Genomic DNA, 21,386 nt, shown 5'->3' on the forward strand with positions numbered 1-21,386 from the left:
CCCTTTAAAAAAAAATACTTTTCTCAGCTGATATGCCTGGGTACTCTTCTTCCAGATTTGGGTTTTTTTTTAAACTTTTATAAGGTAGTCTCCCTGATGTGTTGATCCTTTCCTGTCGTCAAACTTTGTCAGATCTGTGTTCTTTTCTTTTTCAAGGAAGAATAAATGTTAATATGGTTGATGACTTGCCTCTATATAGGGAGATTTATGTGCTAAGGTAGCCAAATTAGCACCTGTTCCTAACCTATATCGTATGTGGATTGCAATGATAATACCAATTAAAAACCATTTTTGAACATCTGAGTGACTCCACTGTAAAACAAACAAAACTATCAAAGCCGTAGCCTTCCTTTCCTGTTTATACTTTATGGAAGGAAAGTGAGCTGGTGTAATTAATACACTAAGAAAGATGACATATGATATTTTAATCCCACTTTAAATCACAACAGGAATTAGTAAATATATAGGTGAAGATTATATACCTGGATCCAGCTACACAAATCTATAGAGTAAGGATGGGATTCACCGGACCTCACGTGTCTGTCTGCAGTGTCGGCATCTGCATCCCACCTGCTACCCAGGCTTCCTTATCATCGGTGGAGAGACACCAATGGGGAGATTCATCTTGATTGGGATTAGATTAACCAACTAATGAGGTGAGCTCTGTCCTGAATGTCCCGGTTCCCCATCTCTGGCAACAGGAGCCTCCTGTAACTCAGAGGTGGATACTGACAGGTAGAATTCATTTAATTAATTGTCATCGTGCCTCTTCAGTCAGTGGAACAAGTTACCGCAGGAAGGCAATTTCTTATCTCTTTAAAAATAATGCTGGTATCCTCAATGATCTCCATAGTATACCGGGGATTTATACAATACAAATGCTGGGTCTGGTAGCTTTTGAAAGTGTTCCAGCTAGATATTTAAGAGGATGTTTCATTGTAACGAGATGTAATGTAAAATAACTTAATTTACACTTCTCTGGATCTGGCCTTTTATTTATCTCGTCACTTTGTGTGCTTTCTCAAGCAGGTTAAAAAAGGAACAAAATAATAGTAATAATTATCCTTGCGGGATAAAGCAAGTCTGAATATTTTATCACATTCAGTCACTTTTCCTGTTGATATTTCTCAGTGAAAATAAACCAGGGCGATGTTAAGTCTTGCCATCTTTTTATTCTTGTTGGAAGAGTGGTTTGATGACTCATGTTGGTTGGGAGTCTTTCCAATTTTAACATAGCAATTGGGGGTGTAGCAGATTTTTAAAAAATAAAAAAGCAAGCTCTTCTCAGTCTTCTACTAATAAGCATGAAAAATAACAGCAAAAATAAACAAAAGTCTGAAAAAATCCGGTTTTTAAATTCATGTTTTACTTTCTCTGTCCATGATATCACTTTACTGCCTTATTTTTTATGTGCAAATGTTCAATTTCTGATGTAAAAAACCAGATGCTACAGGTGTTCTGAATGTACTTTGTACTTACTTAAAATAGATATAAATTGTACTCAATATATCCTATTTTCCAGCACATAGGAACCTCCAGAACATGGTTTTAAATGCCAGGTGCTGTGTACAACTCCAGACCTGGCACTTCTGCAGCTGTTCTTGTCATTGCTGAGTTGCTCACTGGAGCAGGGGGAGCAGTGACCTGCTTACTGCTGTGTCCCTTTTTTGGGAGGAAAAGAAGGAAGTATGATTTTCCAGTACATATTCTGGTGGATTGTATAGACAGTACGCAGAAGAGCACATGTTGATCTTCCTTAAAATATTCAAAGTGCTCTTGCCCTTTTTCTCCTAAAAAGGCTCATTTAAGTTGGGCACATTTGCTGCATTAGGTGTTTTCACAGTATCACAGTATGTTTGGGATTGGAAGGGACCTCAAAAGATCATCTAGTCCAATCCCCCTGCTGGAGCAGGAACGCCAAAGTGAGGTTTTCCCTTGCAAGATTTAGTCCTCATCTTTTTTTAGTTTGCATTTCTTCCTGCACTCTGCTGAGCTTTCTCATCCTTCTTCTCATCCCGTCTTCAGTTATCTATTCTTGCCTTGGCAACATTCCTTTTCTCTCTCTCCATGTTCTTCCCTTCTCCTTCTCCCAGAATTTTTGCTTTATTTTTCTCGTGCTTGATTTTGTTCTGCTTGCAGTAATTTCTGCTAATTTTATTTTGCTCTCTATGTCTCCCAACAGTCTGTACACTTTCACGTATCTTTTCCTTCATCTAGTTCTTAATTAGCATTTGAAGGTAAATTGGTGATTCTTACAACTGAACCAAATTTCATTATTTAGAATCACCTTGTGAAGTTGGCTCTTCTGTCTCTTATTACTTTTCCTTTTTATGCATGTATAAAGGTGTCTCATGGGTGTTAAATACCAGGAGCAAATAAAGACTATATAAATCTGTTTCTATTCTAGGTTTCCTGTAAGTAGGGTGAAGTAGTAGTGGCCTTTAAAAATACGTATACTCTTTGAAGTGTGTTTCTTTCACTGTCAGGGAGCCAGGATGATCATTGTTATGCTTTGTCTGAACTACACTTGCCAGTCCTGTTGAAACTTGAACGATCTGATTTTCAAGCACCTATCTTCTATGACTGTAAACTTAGATACGTTAGGGAATGGTAAAAATTATAATGAAACTGGAAGAGAATCTGGATAACTTAAGTTTCAGTGTTCTTTCATGAGTTTCTAAAATTTTATTTAACGTAGTTTTACATTTTTCCCATGTTTATAAAAAGGGAAATGCTCCAAGGACGGACCCTTTTTCTGAGCCCTCAGTGAAAGCTAAAGTAGTAGGTAGAGGATTACCTGCCAATCTGCCTTTTTTCCCAATTTTATTTTTCCTTTTGATGTTGTTACCTACATCGGTCTTTTTTGAAGTAAGTTTCTTCTACCTTCAGTAGGGTTTTATTTTTGTGAAAGACATAATTGACACTTGGCATTATGTTCAACATTGTGTATTGTTTGTGTTGCTCTAACAACTGTCAAAATTAGTACTATGTTTTTGAAAACCTAAATTAATAGATGCTTCTTGCCAACAGTCAAGTCAAGGTGTCTTGCTCTACTCATGTATGCAGGAAAAGCCTGAAATGCACAGGATTTCTGACTTGATGGTTTGAAGAAGCAATTGTCTGGGTACAGATGTGTAAATGCTGTCGTCTGCTGACTCATTAGATGCTGCCGCCAGGGCTGGGACCTGCAGAGGAGCCGGTGGGGCTGCTGGGGAGGAGGAGGCTGAGTGACACGCTTCACTTTTAGCAGCATCACTCAATAAAATCCGCTCCATACAGTGTAGGAGAAGACAGGAGGTAACAAAGGACCATGACTAGCTACTGAGTGATGTCACCACACATTCGCAGAGTGGATGGTGGTGACTTGCCACCTACATCACTGTGTCTTCACTGCAGAAGAAACTATTTGTAGCCAGCTTTTAGACAAGGCAATACCAGGTTTCTCATGTGATTGCTGAATAAGTGATGGAGAAGTCAGATGGAGAAGGGGAGAGGGTGTGAAAAGAAAAAAGGTAGAGCTAAAAAAACCCACCACCTTGGAAGTCTTAATGTTCAAGAGGTGGGCTTGCAGACCAGCAAAGCACGCTCTGAATTTTTCACTAGCAATAGCTGATTATGATATAATTTAGATGAGACATCAATGAAAAAAAAAAAAAGGCAGCAGACATGTAAACAGCTTTACTGATTGCAAGATCAAATCTCGTGTCTGGGCAGACCTCTGCTTTTATATAAATACCTCTGTTATTGTGGTTACATTTAACTCCTTTTCCTCTGGAAATATTTTGTCTCTAGCAGCCACACTTTTTTCTGACAAGATATATTTTTAAAATTTTTTCTTACACTTCTTCTTTTTCTCAAATCTTGGAGTAAAAGTTTGTAGATATTTTTCCAGATGCCTTTCTAATCAGTTCTTGTTGTTGCGTATGTATACTGTTGCTTTAAAAAAAAAATCGACATCTCATTTCTTTGAAGAACAGAGCAAAAGCAAAGCAAGGGGGTACTTTGACAGGTATTTGCATGTGTCTGTTGTACATTTTATCTATAATATTTAAAAAAATATTCCTGATGGGAGTTCTTTAGGACTAGAAGACTTTCATAGCACTCCCTTAGCTGGAAGTACCTCATATCTTTTCTTTCCATTTTTGTGAGTACAGTCTGTTCTTTTCCTACATAGTCAATGCTAGATATTCAGTACATGTATGTATTATACTGTAGTTACATTCAGACTTTACAAAGAAAGGCATCTGAAGATTTAAAGGTATTTCTGTTCCTTGCAAAAAATGAAGTGTAAGTACAAGAATGAAGATTTTGGCCGAGTGCGACGTTAATGGTGTTAGGGTGTTCAACATTTGTATCCGTTTAAATAAACAGAAAAATCCCCAGTATCTTTTCATGTTGCTACATAAATCCAGGGCACTGGCAATTAAAGACTGAAAATGGTATATTTGAGAAACAAACTTGAAAGATGATTAGACGGTTCCTCCTTTCGTGGGCACTGCATGCATGTTGAAAATTTGTCATCAGTAGTTTTATCTCTGGTAATAATTTTCAAATTTAATTTTTCTTATAGCTTTACTAGAAATACTGTTTCTAAAAGCTTAAACTTGATTGAGATGCAATTTAAGGATAGGTAGATCTATTTAGCTAGCAAAAACAATATTTTAAAATGAGAAAGATGCCATATTAATAGGGAATCATACTTGTTCTCAGGTGTGATTGTTACCGCTTTGTTGCTACTGGTGGTCCATTACAACAGACAAAGATTTCCTTCTGTGCGATATAACTTATTTGTTCTTTCATTGGCAGTGGTTATGGTAGCAGGAGGGCAGACCCAGATGTAAGACACAGATATTATTACAGTTAGCACATGTGCATTTTGGATGACCAGAAAGTGGTGATGGTTTCACGTTGTTTGTTCTGCCAGCTGTGTGCGTCACCCCAGAGATGGCAAAGGCATCGTGTGCCAGTGCCATGGTCCAAAGCCTTCTCCTTGCAGTAACTGATGTTGGTCTGACAGGCTCTAACAGGGGTGTTCAGTGTCCTTCGAGAGTTCATATGGGCCCTTCAGTTGTCTTTTGGACAAGAAACAAGCTGCAGAGAGCATGCTGAAGGATGGCAAACTGGTCAGATATGGAATTCCGAGGTGTGTTGTAATGTTGGGGAGGTTGCTGTGAGATAAAGCTTTAATATTTCATTCAGTGGTGCCAGTGATTCCCAGAACCTGGACTGCACAGTGGACATGGACAGGCTTATTTACACAGCAGTTGTACAGTGTCCAAATGAAGGAACCATCAGTAAAACCAGCAGAAGAATTGGATGTTACGTGGTGAGTGCTGCATAGTTCAGCTGACATCGGTGCCTTGGTTTGGGCAGTTTTAACGGCCGCCGTGGATGCTTCTCCTGCTGTTGTTCACAGACGCTCTCGTTCTTTCTTTATGTAAAAACACTACTTTGTTTATCTCTTTTTCCCCTTGTCTCCTTCTTTATAAATGCTAAGGAACATCTTAACTGAAGTTTGACAGAGATGACTCTGTAACCTGCCCAGTGTTCCTGAAGAGTTAGGCTTTGGTGAGATGATCACCACGTGGACCCGTGTCCCACCAGGGCACAGCTGACCGCTCAAGTGGGGAGGTTTTTGACTCGCTTTGTGCTCAGGATAACATGTACTTTTCTGATGGAGCTTTTTCTGAGAACTGTCAGTCCTCTCATGAGGCCAGGAAAGGTGACACAAGTCCTGTCTCCCGTTCTAGAGGGACAGAGCTGAGAATGTCCTCTTCAGAGCTGAGAATCCAAGGAATATAGCAGCCTGATGATCCGCTGGATAAGAAATGTTGAAAACCTTGAAGAATATTTGGAAAAGCCAGTTATGTATATGCCATGGTGATGATCACAATATAAAAACTTTGACAGAACATCCTGAAAAACATCCTGTGAATATCCTTTCAAACTATCTCAATTTATAAATATTTCTATTATGAGGATTTCTAAGTGTAAAATGTGTAATAAAAAGTAAAACTATAAAGCTTTTTAGAACATTAAATGATAATAAAAAGTAAGACTAAGGAGAAATTCTAACCTGGAGTTTAAGATTATAACATGTATTCAATAATTGTGACCCAGTTTAATCCTTTTGGGTAAATCGTGTAGCTTTATCTCCTAGGAGAGAGACAGGAATTAGAGTGTGTGCAAGATTTTATGAGTCATTGCTTTAGACTTTAGAAGGTAACATATGCTTGACTCATTTTGGATGAATAGAAACCTGTTTTTTCATAAGACTGGAATTTAATTTGTCATTCTGCAACATTAGAGCAAGTTTTTTTTTCTTGAATTTTAAGGAAAAAGCACATAACAAATGAGTGGAAAAATCATAGTATTTGAACAGCGCATGAGATTGTTAGGCAAATTGTAGACCTGAAAGAAAATATTATCAGAAGAATCCCAACACAGTAACAATTGTACGGTAGATTGTAAAATGAATAAATTAGAAATATTTCAGATTAGAAATCGGAAATGATCCATTCTGTCTAGTGAGTTAAGACAGTAAAGATACTAGAAGTGATGTGATTTAAGGGTGTGAAAAAAATTAACACCCTGTTATTATACCAGAGGTTGAATTTCTTTCAGCTTTGGCAGAAAAGCTGCCACCCACACCAGCCAGCCATTTGCCTCGCTCTAGACAAGGTTTAAAAACTGCAGCTAATCACTTATTGTGATTCAACTAACAGTCATAACTTCTTAAATCACTCTGTCTCTAACTGCACAGCTGTTCCTCTATGAAGATGTTTTTTACCTAATAAGAGGAAACAATTGGCAGCTGACTTTAAAGGTCAGGAGGATACATTTTAACATACTTGTGTGGCTTTTGTTTTGGTTTGTTTGTTTGTTTTGTTTTCCCCAGAATGGATAAACTTGTAGGAATAAGATTTCAGTTTTCCAGCAACTCTGAGAGATGTTCTCAACTCTGTCCCTCTTCCCTCGACAGAAAACCTTCCTCATGAAGGTTAAATGCATGCAAATAATAAAGTTAATACAATATAAATAATATAAACAATATAAGCCATGTTATACATATAAATAATGTTAAAGACATAAAGAATTAGAAAATGACAAGCACAGTCATATTTGGGGTTAATAATGTTTTCTTTGGTGTGCTTTACTGGTATTTCATCTGCCAAGTAGTTACGCAAAAAGAAGTTTAAATTCTGTATTTTTTTTTTCTTTGAAGAATGGCTTTTTGTACAACCACAGATTTTCAAACATACGTCGGGCAGAGTTGGTTAGTGGGCTGAGATGCAGGAGAGAGGGAAAAACAACAACTTGGTTCTTGGTGTGCATCTGGGACAGCAAATGCTGCCAAACCCAGGAGAACTACCAGAGTGAAGAACTTCTCTTAATGTCACCTTTGTGTTTCAGTAAGCACTTTATTAATGATGCCACAGCCTGGCAAAAGATCAAATGCCAGATTACGTCAACAAGGCTTAGTTAAAGTTACGTAGGTGACTTAAAAGAAATTCAAATGCACAGTTGTATTTAACTGCACTTCTCATTCCCTGCTTATAATGGGTTTATAATGGGCCATTTTTAGAGTAATTGCAGCGTATCTTAATGATTTTCTTCTTATATACCTAATATTTCCTCAACTTTATCCACAATCTTCCCTTCAAAAATTTCCATATATAAACATAAACAAGAAGTTTGAGAATCTGGCTGTATTAAAAATTCCTCCAAGGTATTAATTATGTGACTTGGGCTGTATACTTATATATTTGGAAACTAAATATTTAAACAAGTAAAAGGCAAACTCATCTATGTATTTTGTATGCTTTTTTCCCTTTTGGAGAAGCGGAAACAAACTTGACTGTATGATGGACACTCTCAAGCTTCTGGTTTCCACCCTGAGATCTCCTGCAGTGCGTGTTCCCTTCCTGCCATGTTTCATTCCTTTCTGCATCCCATGCTTTTCTGTGTCCTCCTTATGGTGAAGATTCAGTTAAATGAAGTTTTAAAATTATAGTACTAGTGTTGCTATTTTTCTTGAGTACAAAAACGCTGTTCAGTAAGTTCTCAATGAATGGTCTTTCATTTTCCTCTGCAAAAATAAGGCAACAGCTGCCATTAGAGGTATACACTGTCTTTTAGATTGTCTTTGGCTTCCACAGTGGCAGTGCCATCTGGATGAAAGATGTCTGTCTGTCAGCATTAGGATTGACTTATCTCTTGAGTACTGATGGGGGCCTGGTGGCCATTTTGAAGGCAGACAGATTTTCCTCAGAATATTTTGTAAAAGTATTGTTTTTCAGCCTCAGCTCAGGTATGGAAAACTTGGCTTGGAAGGATAACTGTTTTATGTGCAAAGCTGCGCATGAGTAGGACCCAGCTTTACTTGGTGCTTATGTGTGGACTTGTACAGCTCATACAAATAAAGGATCTGTGCTTCCCTTTGTATCTTTTACATTCAGAGCAGTAACGTGACACTTACATAAATGTTTAAAATACTGTGCCTTTGGTACTACAGACTTTTTTCGTACACACTTTTAGGAAAGGCAGGGGTTAGCTTTATCAATTTGAAGTAAAAAGGTTTTTAAAATGATGATTTTAATATTTCAAGTATGGCATAACCTAAAAGTTTGATTGTAATTTCCTCATGCCCTGAGCAAAAATATTATTTATGATGCTGAAGAGGAATAACACTAAAAATATTAATGTAATCTCCCCAACAGGAGATTGCAAACAGCTGTTCTTCTGTCACTTGCTCTTCAGTGAGTCAGTCACTGGCTTATGGATCAGCATTGCTGGGAATGTTATGCGTAGGAGACCTGCAGAAGTCCATAGAGCTACTGTTTGTTTTTCTCACTCCAAAGCTTAGTAACATCTGGAAGAACAATTTATTTTAATATTCGCATGTTGATCAAATTTAGGCTGGCTCTGCGTTTGTGCCATTTTGAAACCCCTGGTGCCAGAGCCTGTGATTCCAGCAGTGCACTTCATAGAACTGTTTCTTATTTTAAAAGTACTTAATCTAAAAGAGGTCAAGGAGTAAACCTCTGAAGTTGTGTGTAAATCATTGAATCGTAGAATGGTTTGGGTTGGAAAGGACCTTAAAGATCATCCAGTTCTAACCCCTGCCATGGGCAGGGACACCTTCCACTGGACCAGGTTGCTCAAAGCCCCATCCAACCTGACCTTGAACACTGCCAGGGATGCGGCATCCACAGCTTCTCTGGGCAGCCTGTTCCAGTGCCCCACCACCCTCAGGGTGAAAAACTTTTTCCTTACATCTAATCCAAATCTACCCTTTCAGTTTAAAGCCATTCCCCCTTGTCCTATCACTACATGCCCTTGTAAAAAGTCCCTCTCCAGCTTTCTTGTTGGTCCCTTTTAGGTACTGGAAGGCTGCTATATGGTCTCTCCAGAGCCTTCTCCAGGCTGAACAACCCCAACTCTCTCAGCCTGTCTTCATAGGAGAGCTGTTCCATCCCTTTGATCATCTTCATGGTCCTCCTCTGGACTTGCTCCAACAGGTCCATGTTCCTCCTGTGTTGGAGGCCCCAGAGCTGGGTGCAGGACTCCAGGTGCATTCTCACCATAGCAGAGGGGGAGAATTGCCTCCCTCAACCTGCTGGTGACACTTCTGATGCAGCTTAGATATGGTTGGCTTTCTGGGCTGTGAGCTCACATCGCTGGGTCATATGGAGCCTCTCATCAACCAACAGCCCCAAATCCTTCTCCTCAGGGCTGCTCTCAATCCATTCTCCACCTAGCCTGTATTTGTGCTTGGGATTGCCCCTACCCATGTGCAGGACCTTGCCCTTGGCCTTTTGAACTTCGTGAGGTTTGCACGGGCCACCTCTCAAGCATGTCAAGGTCCCTCTGGATGGCATCTCTTCCCTCCAGCATGTCGACCGCACCACACAGCTTGGTGTTGTCAGCAAACTTGCTGGGGATGCACTGAGCCCCACTGTCCATGTCACTGACAAGGACATTAATAGCGCAGGTCCCTATACTGACCCCTGAGGAACGCCCCTTGTCGCTGGTCTCCACTTGGACACTGAGCCATTGACCGCAACTCTTTGGGTGTGACAATCCAGCCAGTGCCTTATCCACCAAGTGGTCCATCTGTTAAAGCCATGTCTCTCCAATTTAGAGACAAGGATGTTGTGCGGAACCATGTCAAATGCTCTGCACAAGTACAGGTAGATATTATAGATATTGATGGGGAAGGAGATGTTTAAATATACTGTAGAAGAAAGTTTAAAAGCATCTTGAGCTTGTGTCCTAATGTATATGCTGCACAGAAAACTGAAGAAAAGCACTGAACCTACTAGATAATGATCAGGCTAAATTAACAATACATGTGGTTGAGCCTACTTATTAGTTTAAAACTGAGTATATTTTTCTTGCATATGTTTAGTATGATGTTTATTTTAGAAGGGGTGTATGGAATTTTGTATGGCGGGGGTTTACATCGCAACAAATTGAAGGTAGTATGTTTACCTGCCACTCTGTCTCTTCCCTTGCTCCCAAAAGGCAAACAAACCAGCTGCATTAGTTGAGTTTTGCAACAGTGGTTCTCTGCCCTGGATAAATTTAATACATGCATTGTCAGTAAGGTATTTTAATCTTGACTGATGAACGTGTTGTAGACCACTGAGATAATCTGTTTGCAATAGACACGATTAAGTTTTTAGTGAAACAGTGACTTCCCTCAGTTGACTTTGGTGGTGACTCTGTTATCTACCCATATGTCATAGGGAACAGTTTGTGCAGTGTTGAATACCTTGTCCACACTTTTCCATCTGTGCTTAAGCAGCAGCTAGGGTGGTTTTTTTCTTTTGTTGTGGAGAACTCTTTTTTTTGTATTGGTAAAAACAAATAAACAAAACTCCAGGCTAGACATACTCCCCTGTTCCTTTTTTTTCCAGATTATGTGTATATTCCTCAGAGTTTCCTAATTCCCATGGCAGATTTTTGTTCTCCTTCTTTCACATTATTGAAATAAAATAGCTTAACTTCTTTGGCTTGTCTGGAGAGCTTATTCTTTTATCCTTTCTGAGGTAGTTTGTTCTAGATTCATTATGGAAACTTCAGGTTTCTTGCAGCCTTTGGCATGAAGCTGTCCTACAGATTCCCTTTGAATTTAGAAACTGCCAGCCTCTCTTCTCCATTTTTCCAAGCCTGTTGTCTCCTCTTTCTTGGCAGAACAAGTGATTTTTCTCTAAAAGGAGATTCCTTTCCATTTTAACTTTATCTGATGCATTTTTCTCTGACTTGACCCACAATCTACACCTGAACATCTCAAAGGAGGCAGCAACTGGGCAAAAAAAATAAGTCTGAGCACAAATTCCTGTACGTACTTTGTCTCTGCTTTGCTTTGGTTAAAAAAAAACCAAACCAAACCAAACCATGATGGTTATGAAGCCATGTTGTGCAGTGCAGAGCCTTTCTGAGCTTGTTTTTTGTTTTCATTCAATCACAGCTTGAATAGTATGGCTTTAAAGACTTAGTGTATCTGCTTTGCTCAGGTCTTGGATGAGAGCCAGTTGTCTGCCACTTGATCTGTACACAACATAAAATTACTCAAAGTGGGCTGAAAAAGTGCATGGAATGACTGAGGAGTTGGTTACAATGCTGCTGCTGCCCATACCTGAATTTATTGTTATTTTGTAGCTTGGGAAATGTATTGTATTAGCTGCTGCTTTGGGATTTGCTGGCATTAATTTCCATTAATTTTCATATTTTTTCAGCCAGAGTGTTTTGATCTATTTCTCTGGATGTGGTTCTACTTATAGTGCCATCTTTTTGTTGCCTCTGAAATTAGGATAGTCCAAAAATCTTCAGTGTGAATATAAGTGCTTGCTTGCTAAGCAGAGGTTCACTGTACAGCTGTGCATTGATCAATATACAGTTATCTAATAAACTCATACAAACCATTAAAGGTGTTGTTCTTTACATCTCTAACGGGTGTTGGTCCTGAATAGCCCAGCATTTACGTCTGTGCCACAGCACTTGAGGTCAACCCAAAGTTGAAGTGTTAGTTCTCTGTGTCAGGTCGGAGAGGATTGAACCAAGAGGCCTTCAGGAAGAGCTGCTTGGCTGTAAAACTTTGCTTCTTTCTTTTTTTTAAATTAAACTTGAAGTTATTACTCCAATTTGCATTCTTTTGGGCTGCGAAGGCTGAATTAGTGGGTGGAAGGGTAACCACCATTTGGAGGGGTTTTTTCTTTTTTATTTAGACTTAGGATACAATTTGTGTGTTCTAATTATTTCTGTAAGGGAGCCCAGATTTCTGGATATGTAATTTATAAATAATCAAAATAAACAAGTGATAACATTGCTGTTTCTGCAGCTGTTTTTCTCTTATGGTTTAAAAGGCACTTAGTGTAAAACTCATCTGTCTTATTTTGGGGATATTATTTCCATGGTAAGTTTTGTATCAGAAGTGATATTGGTGGTATCAGTGTGACCTTGGGAGTGAAGTATGGATGTGTAAAGTTACAGATTTGCTTTTAAACATGAAGAAAATGGGTCCACTTGCAAAAATCTCAGATAGCAGAGACAAAATGTAGGTAAATCCCAAGTAAGAAAATATGTCAAATTTACAGGAGAGAAGCAAAGAAGGGAAAGCAAGAAAAACCCCAAAATGTTGTGGTGGAAGTTTTATCAGCTTGTGGAATGAAACACTCATTAATGATGCTAGATTTTTTTTTTTTTTTTCCTGGGAAGTCTCATTTTGTTTAAATTTTTTTCTTACCACTATATTAAATAAATCTTTGTTGCGAAACTAAATTATGTGCTGGAGTGCCATCAGAGAGAAATGTCTTTGTGTACCTCTTAGAACATCCAGATTTCACATTTGCAGTGAAGTAACTTATATTTTGGATTTTATTTTTAAAATCTTGTAGTGTGTTGTTAGCGTTATTCTCCTGGAGAATCTGGCAGCTCATGGCCTGGGTGGGTGTACTCTTTGCTGGGGAAAGAACTGGCTGGAGGGCTGGACCCAAAGAGTTATGGTGAACGGAGCCAAATCCAGTTGGCAGCTGATCACGAGTGGTGTTCCCCAGGGCTCAGTATTGGGGCCAGTTTTGTTTAATCTCTTTATCAAAGATCTGGATAAGGGGATTGAGTGCACCCGTAGTAAGTTTGCAGATGGCACCAAGTTGGGTGGGAGTGTTGATCTCCTGGAGGGTAGGAAGGTCATACAGAGGGATCTGGACCAGCTGGATCATTGGGCTGAGCCCAACTGTATGAGGTTCAACAAGGCCAAGTGCTGGGTCCTGCACTTGGGTCACAACAACCCCAGGCAGCGCTACAGGCTCAGGGAAGAGTGGCTGGAAAGTGCTGGGGGAAAAGGACCTGGGGGTGTTGATTGACAGCAGCTGAACGTGAGCCAGCAGTGTGCCCAGGTGGCCAAAAAGGCCAACAGCATCCTGGCTTGTATCAGGAACAGTGTGGCCAGCAGGACTAGGGAAGTGATTGTCCCCCTGGACTCAGCGTTGGTGAGTCCTCACCTGGTATCCTGTGGTCAGTTTTGGGTCCCTCATGACAAAAAAGGCATTGAGGTGCTGGAGAGAGTTCAGAGAAGGGCAACAAAGCTGGTGAGGGGTCTGGAGCTCAAGCGTGATGAGGAGTGGCTAAGGGAACTTGGGTTGTTTGGCCTGGAGAAGGGAGACCTTACCAGTCTCTGCAGTTACCTGAAAGGAGGTTGTACTGAAATGGGTGTCAGTCTCTGTTTGCAGGTAACAAGTGATAGGACAAGAGGAAATGGCCTCAAGTTGCACTGGAGGAGGTTCAGATTGGATATTAGGAACACTTTCTTCACAGAAAGAATTGTCAGACATTGGAACAGGCTGCCCAGGGAAGTGGTGGAGTCACCGTCCCTGGAGGTGTTTAAAAGACACCTAGATGTGGTGCTTAGGGACATGGTTTGGAGGTAGGCTTGGCAGTGTCAGGTTAACAGTTGTACTTGATGATCTTAAAGGTCTTTTCCAACTTAAATGATTTTACAATTCTATAATTCTATATGAAATTAGAAAAAAAAAAAAAAAAGTTGGATTTTGAGATTGAGGAACGTAGTCAGTGTCAAGGATCTGTGGTAGAGGACATGAACTTTGGTTTGCACCTCCAAATTGTCAATTCTGTCTCTCTACAATAGTGAGGGTAAGCAACTGAGAGAGCTGCTTTCCAACATTCCTTCATACAGAAGGAAAAAAAAAAAAGAGTAGAGTACTAAAGGGGTAAGTTTTCTCCACAAATTGTCAAAACCTTTAGTCTACTCCATCCCACAAAAATTTCTGTGGTGTAGCTTTTAGCATTTAGTACTGACAACATAAATGTGTCATCAGAATGTATAATGAAGCATGCTGTTCTTGTTGAACCATATTGGGTCAGAGGATGAAGAGACAATCCATAAAGAATTGTGGGTGAGCTGGTCCTTAAAAAAACCCCACATATACTTTCTTTTCACAGAATCACAGAATCAGCTGGGTTGGAAAAGACCTCAGAGATCATCGAGTTCAACCCTTGGTCTAACTCTAGTCCGTTTACTAGATCATGGCACTAAGTGCCATGTCCAATCTCAGTTTGAAAACCTCCAGGGACGGTGAGTCCACTACCTCCCTGGGCAGCCATTCCAATGCCCGACCACTCTCTCTGTAAAGAATTTCTTTCTAATATCCAGCCTAAATTTCCCCTGGCAGAGTTGAAGCCCATGCCCCCTTGTCCTATTGCTGACTGCCTGGGAGAAGAGACCAATCCCCACCTGGCTATAACTTCCCTTCAGGTAGTTATAGAGAGTGATGAGGTCACCTCTAAGCCTCCTCTTCTCCAGACTAAACAACCCCAGCTCCCTCAGCCTCTCCCCATAGGTCTTATGTTCAAGTCCCTTCACCAGTCGTGTTGCTCTTCTCTGGACCCGCTCCAGCACTTCAATGTCTTTCCTGAACTGAGGGGCCCAGAACTGAACACATATTTTAACCTATATTATATGAAATAGTCTATATTCAGAGACTTCTCAAAGTAATTTTTTTTTTCTGAATGTTCTTGAAGGCCATCTCTTTCAGATAAATATTTTTGCAGTGTTCTGAATACCTGATTAAGTGCTGCAGTAGAAGTTTTTGATCTTGCCATGCTACTGTTCTTTGATCTTTTTGATCTTTTGCACGGCCTTCAGACAGTTTAAATGTACATGTGTTGGAAAATACTGTGTTATGAAAACACTAATATTACAGGGTTAGCCTTCCTCCACTTGTTTAAAATAATCTTTTAAATCAGTAACAATGTATGCAGTGCATTGCATAATTTGTATGATCAACACCAATGTCAAATGTTGCACTAAAAATCTGTTATAAAATAACTGTGTGATTGTATAGTTGGAAATGAAGAGCTATTAAAACTGTTCATGGAGCCTTTATGCAGTGCAACATTGTTGTCAGAATTTTTTTTTACTATAATGTGACTGGGCCTTTCAGTGATCAGGTGGATATTTGGTGTTTCAAGTTCTTAGCCACTGTGCAGTTCTAAGTCTTACTTAATAGCTATTTTTCGAAGCCGTAATAGCCATTTTCAAGACCTGGGATGGGCAATGTTAAAAGAAGTTTTACATGGGCCTTGCAGTCGTGTGTTGGAGGCAGTTGTGGTCATATGAACATTTCAAAGTCATCTCTTGAAAGCTCTGAGGAGCATGTACTTTGGATGCAAGAACGGATATTCTTGTTGGCTTCTCTGGTCTGCATGTTTTGGGAAGAACAAGTCGCATATGCCTAACCAGGTGATGATCGCTGCTAACTTGTAGCCCTTCCACAGGAACGTGATGGGGGTAAACCCATTCATATATTAGGAAAAATTTTTTAACTTATGTGAAAAAAAAATCTGTTTTCTCCTCTTGTGTTTTTAGAAATTTCTGAGGTTTTTTATCAGGAATACATGTAAAAAAAAGAAAAAGAAGTCAGGTTGAAGCTCTTCTGTTGTGGAATGGTTAATCTCAAAGAGTTAAAGTTTATGTTGGTTGTAAACAAGTGGACATAGTCTTAATGTTGTGCACAGTTTAGCAGTATTTCCACAAGTGGCACTACGGTCTCCGGCGAGGATGTCACATTTGTGACATTATTCTTTGATTTTTTTGGGGTTTAAATGTCTTGATTTCAGAGCTCCTGGTGAATTAATTTTTTGGCAGTGTCTCTGTTCTGCTTGGATGGGATGAGACGAGGGACGGGCGGCATCTGCCCTGGTCCGGGTGTCCATGCGGGGCTGTGCTGGGACCGCGGTGATGGGGAATCAGCCTGGGCTGGGCTGGTGGCTGCTTACACTTGGTCCTTATGAGTACTAGACTAGTAATTAATGTATATTTTTTAAAAATTAAATATTACTTTTCTAAGTATATTTGGAGGAGATTGGATATAGGGCACTGAAAAATAAAACCCAGGTGTGTGTAGCACTTCCCATGCCTGATTTCTAACCCATGTGTGAAAGTAGTGATTTAATACTTCATTCTTTGTGACAAGAATGATTCAAAGAGCCATATTTTTGAGGGCTTTTGATCTGAAGGTTTCCGAGGGTGCCCATTGCGGCTTAGACAACTAACCGTGAGGATAATCCGTTACATAAATCCTTTGTTTGGCGCTTTCCCCCCCGCTTAGAAACTCACCTCCGCGCACCCGCGGGCAGCGCTGGCGCTGGGACTCGCCCGGTAACCGCGTCGGCTCCGGCTGGGGAGAGGCGCCCCCCCCCACCGCCCGCAGAATGGTTCCGCCCGCCGCCGTGCCCGGTCATGTGCGCGGGCCGGCCCGGCCCCGCCGCCTCCCGCCTCGTCCCCTCAGAGCGCGGCTGGGCCGGCCCTCGCACCCGCACCCAGTGCTGCGGCCTCCTCCCGAACAAAAGGGCTGAGGGAAATAAAATCCTCCGCTTAATAAGACTTTGGAGAGCGAGGGCCCGGCGGTCTCGGTTGTGAATATTCTCTGATTTTTCCAGAAATCAAGCAGAAGATTGAGCTGCTGATGTCAGTTAACTCTGAGAAGTCGTCCTCTTCAGAAAGGTACGGCTGCATCTCCCGCATGAACGCCAGCAGCGGCGCAGGGCTGCCTCATTTTCCGTGTCAAGTTTGCTGGTATCCTTCACCTATTGCATGCTGGTTATTGTACCGTATCCATTGGCTCTTTTTGGTTAAGCTTTGTGGGTTTTTGCAGAGATTTATTGATTATTTCTTTTTAAACGAAGCCTGCTGGGCTGCAGCATGCAAATCATCCTAGAGCAGGCTGCTGGTTTGTGTGTGCTGGTGTTGCAAACCCTGCTCCTTTTCACTGTCACGCCAACAGCATCTCGGTTTCGAATTTTTGAAGACCTCGCGTTTTTTGTTGTGTTGCAGGAAACCGTTCCGCGGTTGCAAAGGGTTCCTTTCAATTTAGATGCATAGGAAATATAATAACTTGGTGAAGCGCTTCATGTCCTGTTATGTGGAAAGGGAGTGTCCTTTGCAAAGTAGCTCCTTTGCAAAATCCTCCGATTAGTCACATTCTGTAAGATAGATGTGATCCGTGTTCAAGTCTGTGCTAGGAAATGGAGCAGTCACTGCATGCAGTGATGGTTCATGCCTGCAGGTAAGGACGAAATGACTCAGAAGTGTTTTTAAAGCAATTATTTTATCTGTCAATCAGATTATCACAATTTCAAGTAGCTGTTTCGTTTTAAAGAAGTATTTCGAGGTACTAAATGCACTTGAAGTTTTCAGTTGTGAAATATCACCTTCTGGTGATTATTTTGATGATTTTAAATGGTCCAGCCCTGCACACTTCTGTTTTGCTTGCAACTGGGTTTTGAGGGAGATTTTTATTTTAAAAATTCCCTAAATCCAGAGCAACATAATATCATGTTTTTTCTTCCAAATTATTTGCAGGAATCATTTTGTCTGCATGCAAACGACCATCTGAATGTTCTGTTTTGCCATTTTAATATTGGATGTTGGAAAAACAATATAATTATTAATTTTAAGCACTAAAACTGTATGTTTAATTTAAATTATTATCTAAGGTACGTTTTATTGCATGGCTTAGCATAGAAAGACATGATAATGTACTGAAAGCTGTCTAAGGGAAACAGACTAAAAGGCATTTTTCAGAATGAAGGAGTGCTTGTGTGGCATGCATGGTTTTAAAAAACAAAATGAACAGTTTATTTTGATTTATATGTGTAAGATGTAGAAGCAGAATGCATTGCCTTTCACCAGCTGTATAACAAAATATCAACAATGAGAGATACAGAAAATGGTGGGGGGGAATGGGTTGTTAAGTCACCTTTCCAAAATGGAGAAATATAAGAAGAGCTGTGAGATATATTTATTTATATATTCAAAATTAAGAATCATGAAAGAAAATGTTAATGTTTACTTGTTTATCTCTATCCTACCCTGATGCCTGAAATTTTTCAACACAATGCTAATAAAATGGTGGTAATAACAGAGGGGATGATGTGGTGAAAATAGTAAAGGAAACAGGTGTTCACTTGTTTTTTTGGAGCGCTTTTGTTGGCATTGCTGTGGGGGAATTAATTATATAATATAGGTATTTATTTTGTCTATTTTATGCAGTATGGTAAAGCTGATCAGTCTGGTTTTGAGCAAAACATGCTCATAGTTGAACTAATGGTAGTCCTTAGATGAATACATCCCTGTAAAGGGTTGTAACATGTAACTGGAAAAGCATCATTTGTCTGAGATCCATTTGAATGCTTTTCATTAAAAAGTAACATTTCATAACAGCATGATTTGTTATCTTGCAATAAAGATTAAAATGTGAATGTTGTATATGCATATAGATTTCTTTTGAGGATTTAAATATATGGTACTGTTCACCTGGAGATTGATTTGACTCATCAGCTGCACAATGTACGTGGCCAGTTATAAATGGAAACAACTTTATATATTATCTGAGATTTTGTTTTTTTAAATAATCACATTCTTTTTGTCTGTCTAAAAATAGACTGATTTTTTTTTGCAAGCTATTATGAAACAGTGCTGTCTATCCTATTAGATGCCAGTTCCTTTCAAGACCCTTCCAAAATTACTGCATAAGACGTTTTTAAGAAAAAAAAATATAGTATTGAGTGTTTGAACTGCAAAACTGTCCTCAATCTGCTGCATAGCAAAACTGCAGTGTGTGTTCATACCATACAGACATGAAAGTAGGCATGTTTTTGACAAACGCATAAAGGGAATAATCCACACTTGCATATTTTTTTATTATCTGTTTTTACCCTTGCTCCTAGTGGTTGGACTTTTGACAAGCTTGAGTGCTCCGGGTGGAAATCCTGGGTGGAAGATCTGAAAGTGTCCATGTCTTGTTCCTTGTTTTCCACGCTAGCAGAGGCTGCCAGACAGCACTTGTACAGTGGGAAGGGAGGGGAGAGGAGAGGAGCTGCTCCCTGCATTTACAGAAACTAGTGAAACGGGAATAGAGGAGGAACGAGAGAGAAGCCCATCACTTGCCTCTTTCTTTGGTCGGTCTTTGTTTTTACAAGAGAGTTCAGTGTTTGTAGGTTTTCCTACTCGCTTGCCAAGTCCAACATGTTGTCCTATTCTAGAGGAAATAAAAAAAGAGAAGTGATCTGAAATATAATGGATGGTTTGGCTTTTATGGAAGCTCAACATTTTAGAAATCATACAACATTCTCTTAGGATAGTTGGTTGTTATGTTTTTAAGAGGCTTTTAGGAGATGTTGGCAAGAAAGTGAGACATGAACCCTTTTGTTGAGGATCCTCTGAAATGGTAGAGACATTGCCGCCTTGAAAAGTAGATCAGCACAAACCTGAGACATTTTTTTTTGTAGTTAGATTCATTGTTCCTTTCTCCTCACCTGCCCCCTAGAAAGACTGTAACTGCAGATGGAGGGATAAGATAACAGTGTTTTGGTGTGTTACGGGATATTTGATTAAGCAGACCCAGACAGCATCTGTAAGTCCAAAATTCCTGACTGGTGAACGCTGCCTGTGCGGTGCAGGCGTTAGCAGCCTGTGACAAAGTCCCCTGTTGATAAGGTAGCCTGGGTAACGACGATGCGCGTGTGCACGTGGAGGTTACGGTGGATCAGGTAACCGACTGGAGCCTCTTACACTGAATTGATTTGTTTGGATGTCTGAGCTTTAGGTATACCGTGGAAATGTTTTCCTCCAGCATGCTTATGGTGTGACACACGCCTGGTTTCTTTATCTAATAAGCAGTAATTTAACTACCGTGTATCCCTGCATTCTTTATGTTTCAGGGAAGGCTGCATGAGGTTACTTGTCCAAACCCTGCCATGTCATTAGAAAGCGCGAGTAGCACCAGCCAGATGGAGGAGGATGATCTTTCAAGACCCCTGAGAAAGCAAAAATATTTTAATTTCTGTTGTATGAGTTACACGCTCTACTCATGTACAGTACAGTCAACCCTTTGAGCTGTACAGATTTTTATTTTTTATTTTTTTTTTTATTAAAATTTTTTAGGGCTTTGTGGAGATACTTTTAAGTTTCTGTTTCATTTGCTTTGAGAAAAGTTGGTTCTTCCTCCTGGATCACTTTCTACTTCTTAGACTGCAAACCTAATGTATACAGTATTTTTCTTTTCCGTACTTTAGGACAAAGAAATTGGTATTTTTTTTAGCTTTGCTTTTGGGTTCTAAATTTATAATATGTCATCTTAGCAATGCAGTTTGACCACAGGATATTTACTGGTAAAGCTTACTAGCAAGGCTGAAAAGTCTGAAGTATTTGATGTGCTCTTTTCCTGTCTTTTTGTAACAGCTGCAAATGCACGTTTCTTTAAAATGAATTTCTGCTTCAGTGTTTTTTTCAAAAAAATAATAGCAGCCACTCATGAGCAGTCTTAAAGTAGATCAGTGGTGTGTATATAATTCAATTTTCATGATTTTGAGGGCTTTTATAAATAGCCGTAAAGGGAAGATACTTTCAATAGACAGTAGGACAGCAAAGTTTGTGTTACTCAATATGTAGAAGTATTTGGGGTGGGGTGGTGCAAGCAAGGTTTAAGGACAGTTGTTATTTTATTTTTTTTTTAGCCTTGGGCTATGTATACCTCTCTTTCTTTGTAATTTATCTTTATAGAGCAAATTAATGTACTTTTCAATGCTTTTACATGGTTTCCTCATCAGGTCATTCCAAGAATGCAGTCAGGGTTAAAGGAGAAAGAAATCTAAAATAATGAGGAGGAAGAAAAAAGATGGAGACCGAGTACCCTCTGCTTCATTTTCTAAGAGATCTAATGTTAGTTGATATGAGGCATTGTGAAACAGGTTGTGATGCTGAAAGATTCCATCAGGTTTGGGAATGCGGGGTTTTTTTTCCTGGTGTTGTGTGTTTGTTGTGGGTTTTGTGTGTGTGCGCGCACGTGTTTTTTTAATTT

The 21,386-nt window shown here is 39.8% G+C and overlaps 1 protein-coding gene and 1 long non-coding RNA gene across 12 annotated transcripts in view; one reads left to right on the top strand and one right to left on the bottom strand.

The window, feature by feature from the left end:
* SRPK2 (SRSF protein kinase 2) overlaps positions 1 to 21,386 on the top strand; it is a 142,447-nt gene that overhangs the window by 31,607 nt on the left and 89,454 nt on the right. The window contains exon 3 of one of the 11 annotated variants that reach the window (XM_065049079.1): positions 16,966 to 17,029. The exons of 5 other annotated variants lie outside the window; for them this stretch is intronic. In XM_065049079.1, the coding sequence (XP_064905151.1) occupies positions 16,992 to 17,029 (38 nt within the window). In that variant the 5' untranslated portion in view covers positions 16,966 to 16,991. 5 more of the 11 variants (XM_021298250.2, XM_021298146.2, XM_021298192.2 and 2 more) reach the window with 5 other exon arrangements.
* Positions 980 to 16,732, bottom strand: LOC135578234 (uncharacterized). The gene is made up of 2 exons (XR_010469623.1): positions 16,643 to 16,732; positions 980 to 5,839 (listed from the first exon to the last, which is right to left on the bottom strand). It is a non-coding gene; the product is annotated as an uncharacterized LOC135578234 (long non-coding RNA).

The sequence above is a fragment of the Columba livia genome, chromosome 1 (genome assembly GCF_036013475.1).
Source record: "Columba livia isolate bColLiv1 breed racing homer chromosome 1, bColLiv1.pat.W.v2, whole genome shotgun sequence".
NCBI lineage: Eukaryota > Metazoa > Chordata > Aves > Columbiformes > Columbidae > Columba > Columba livia.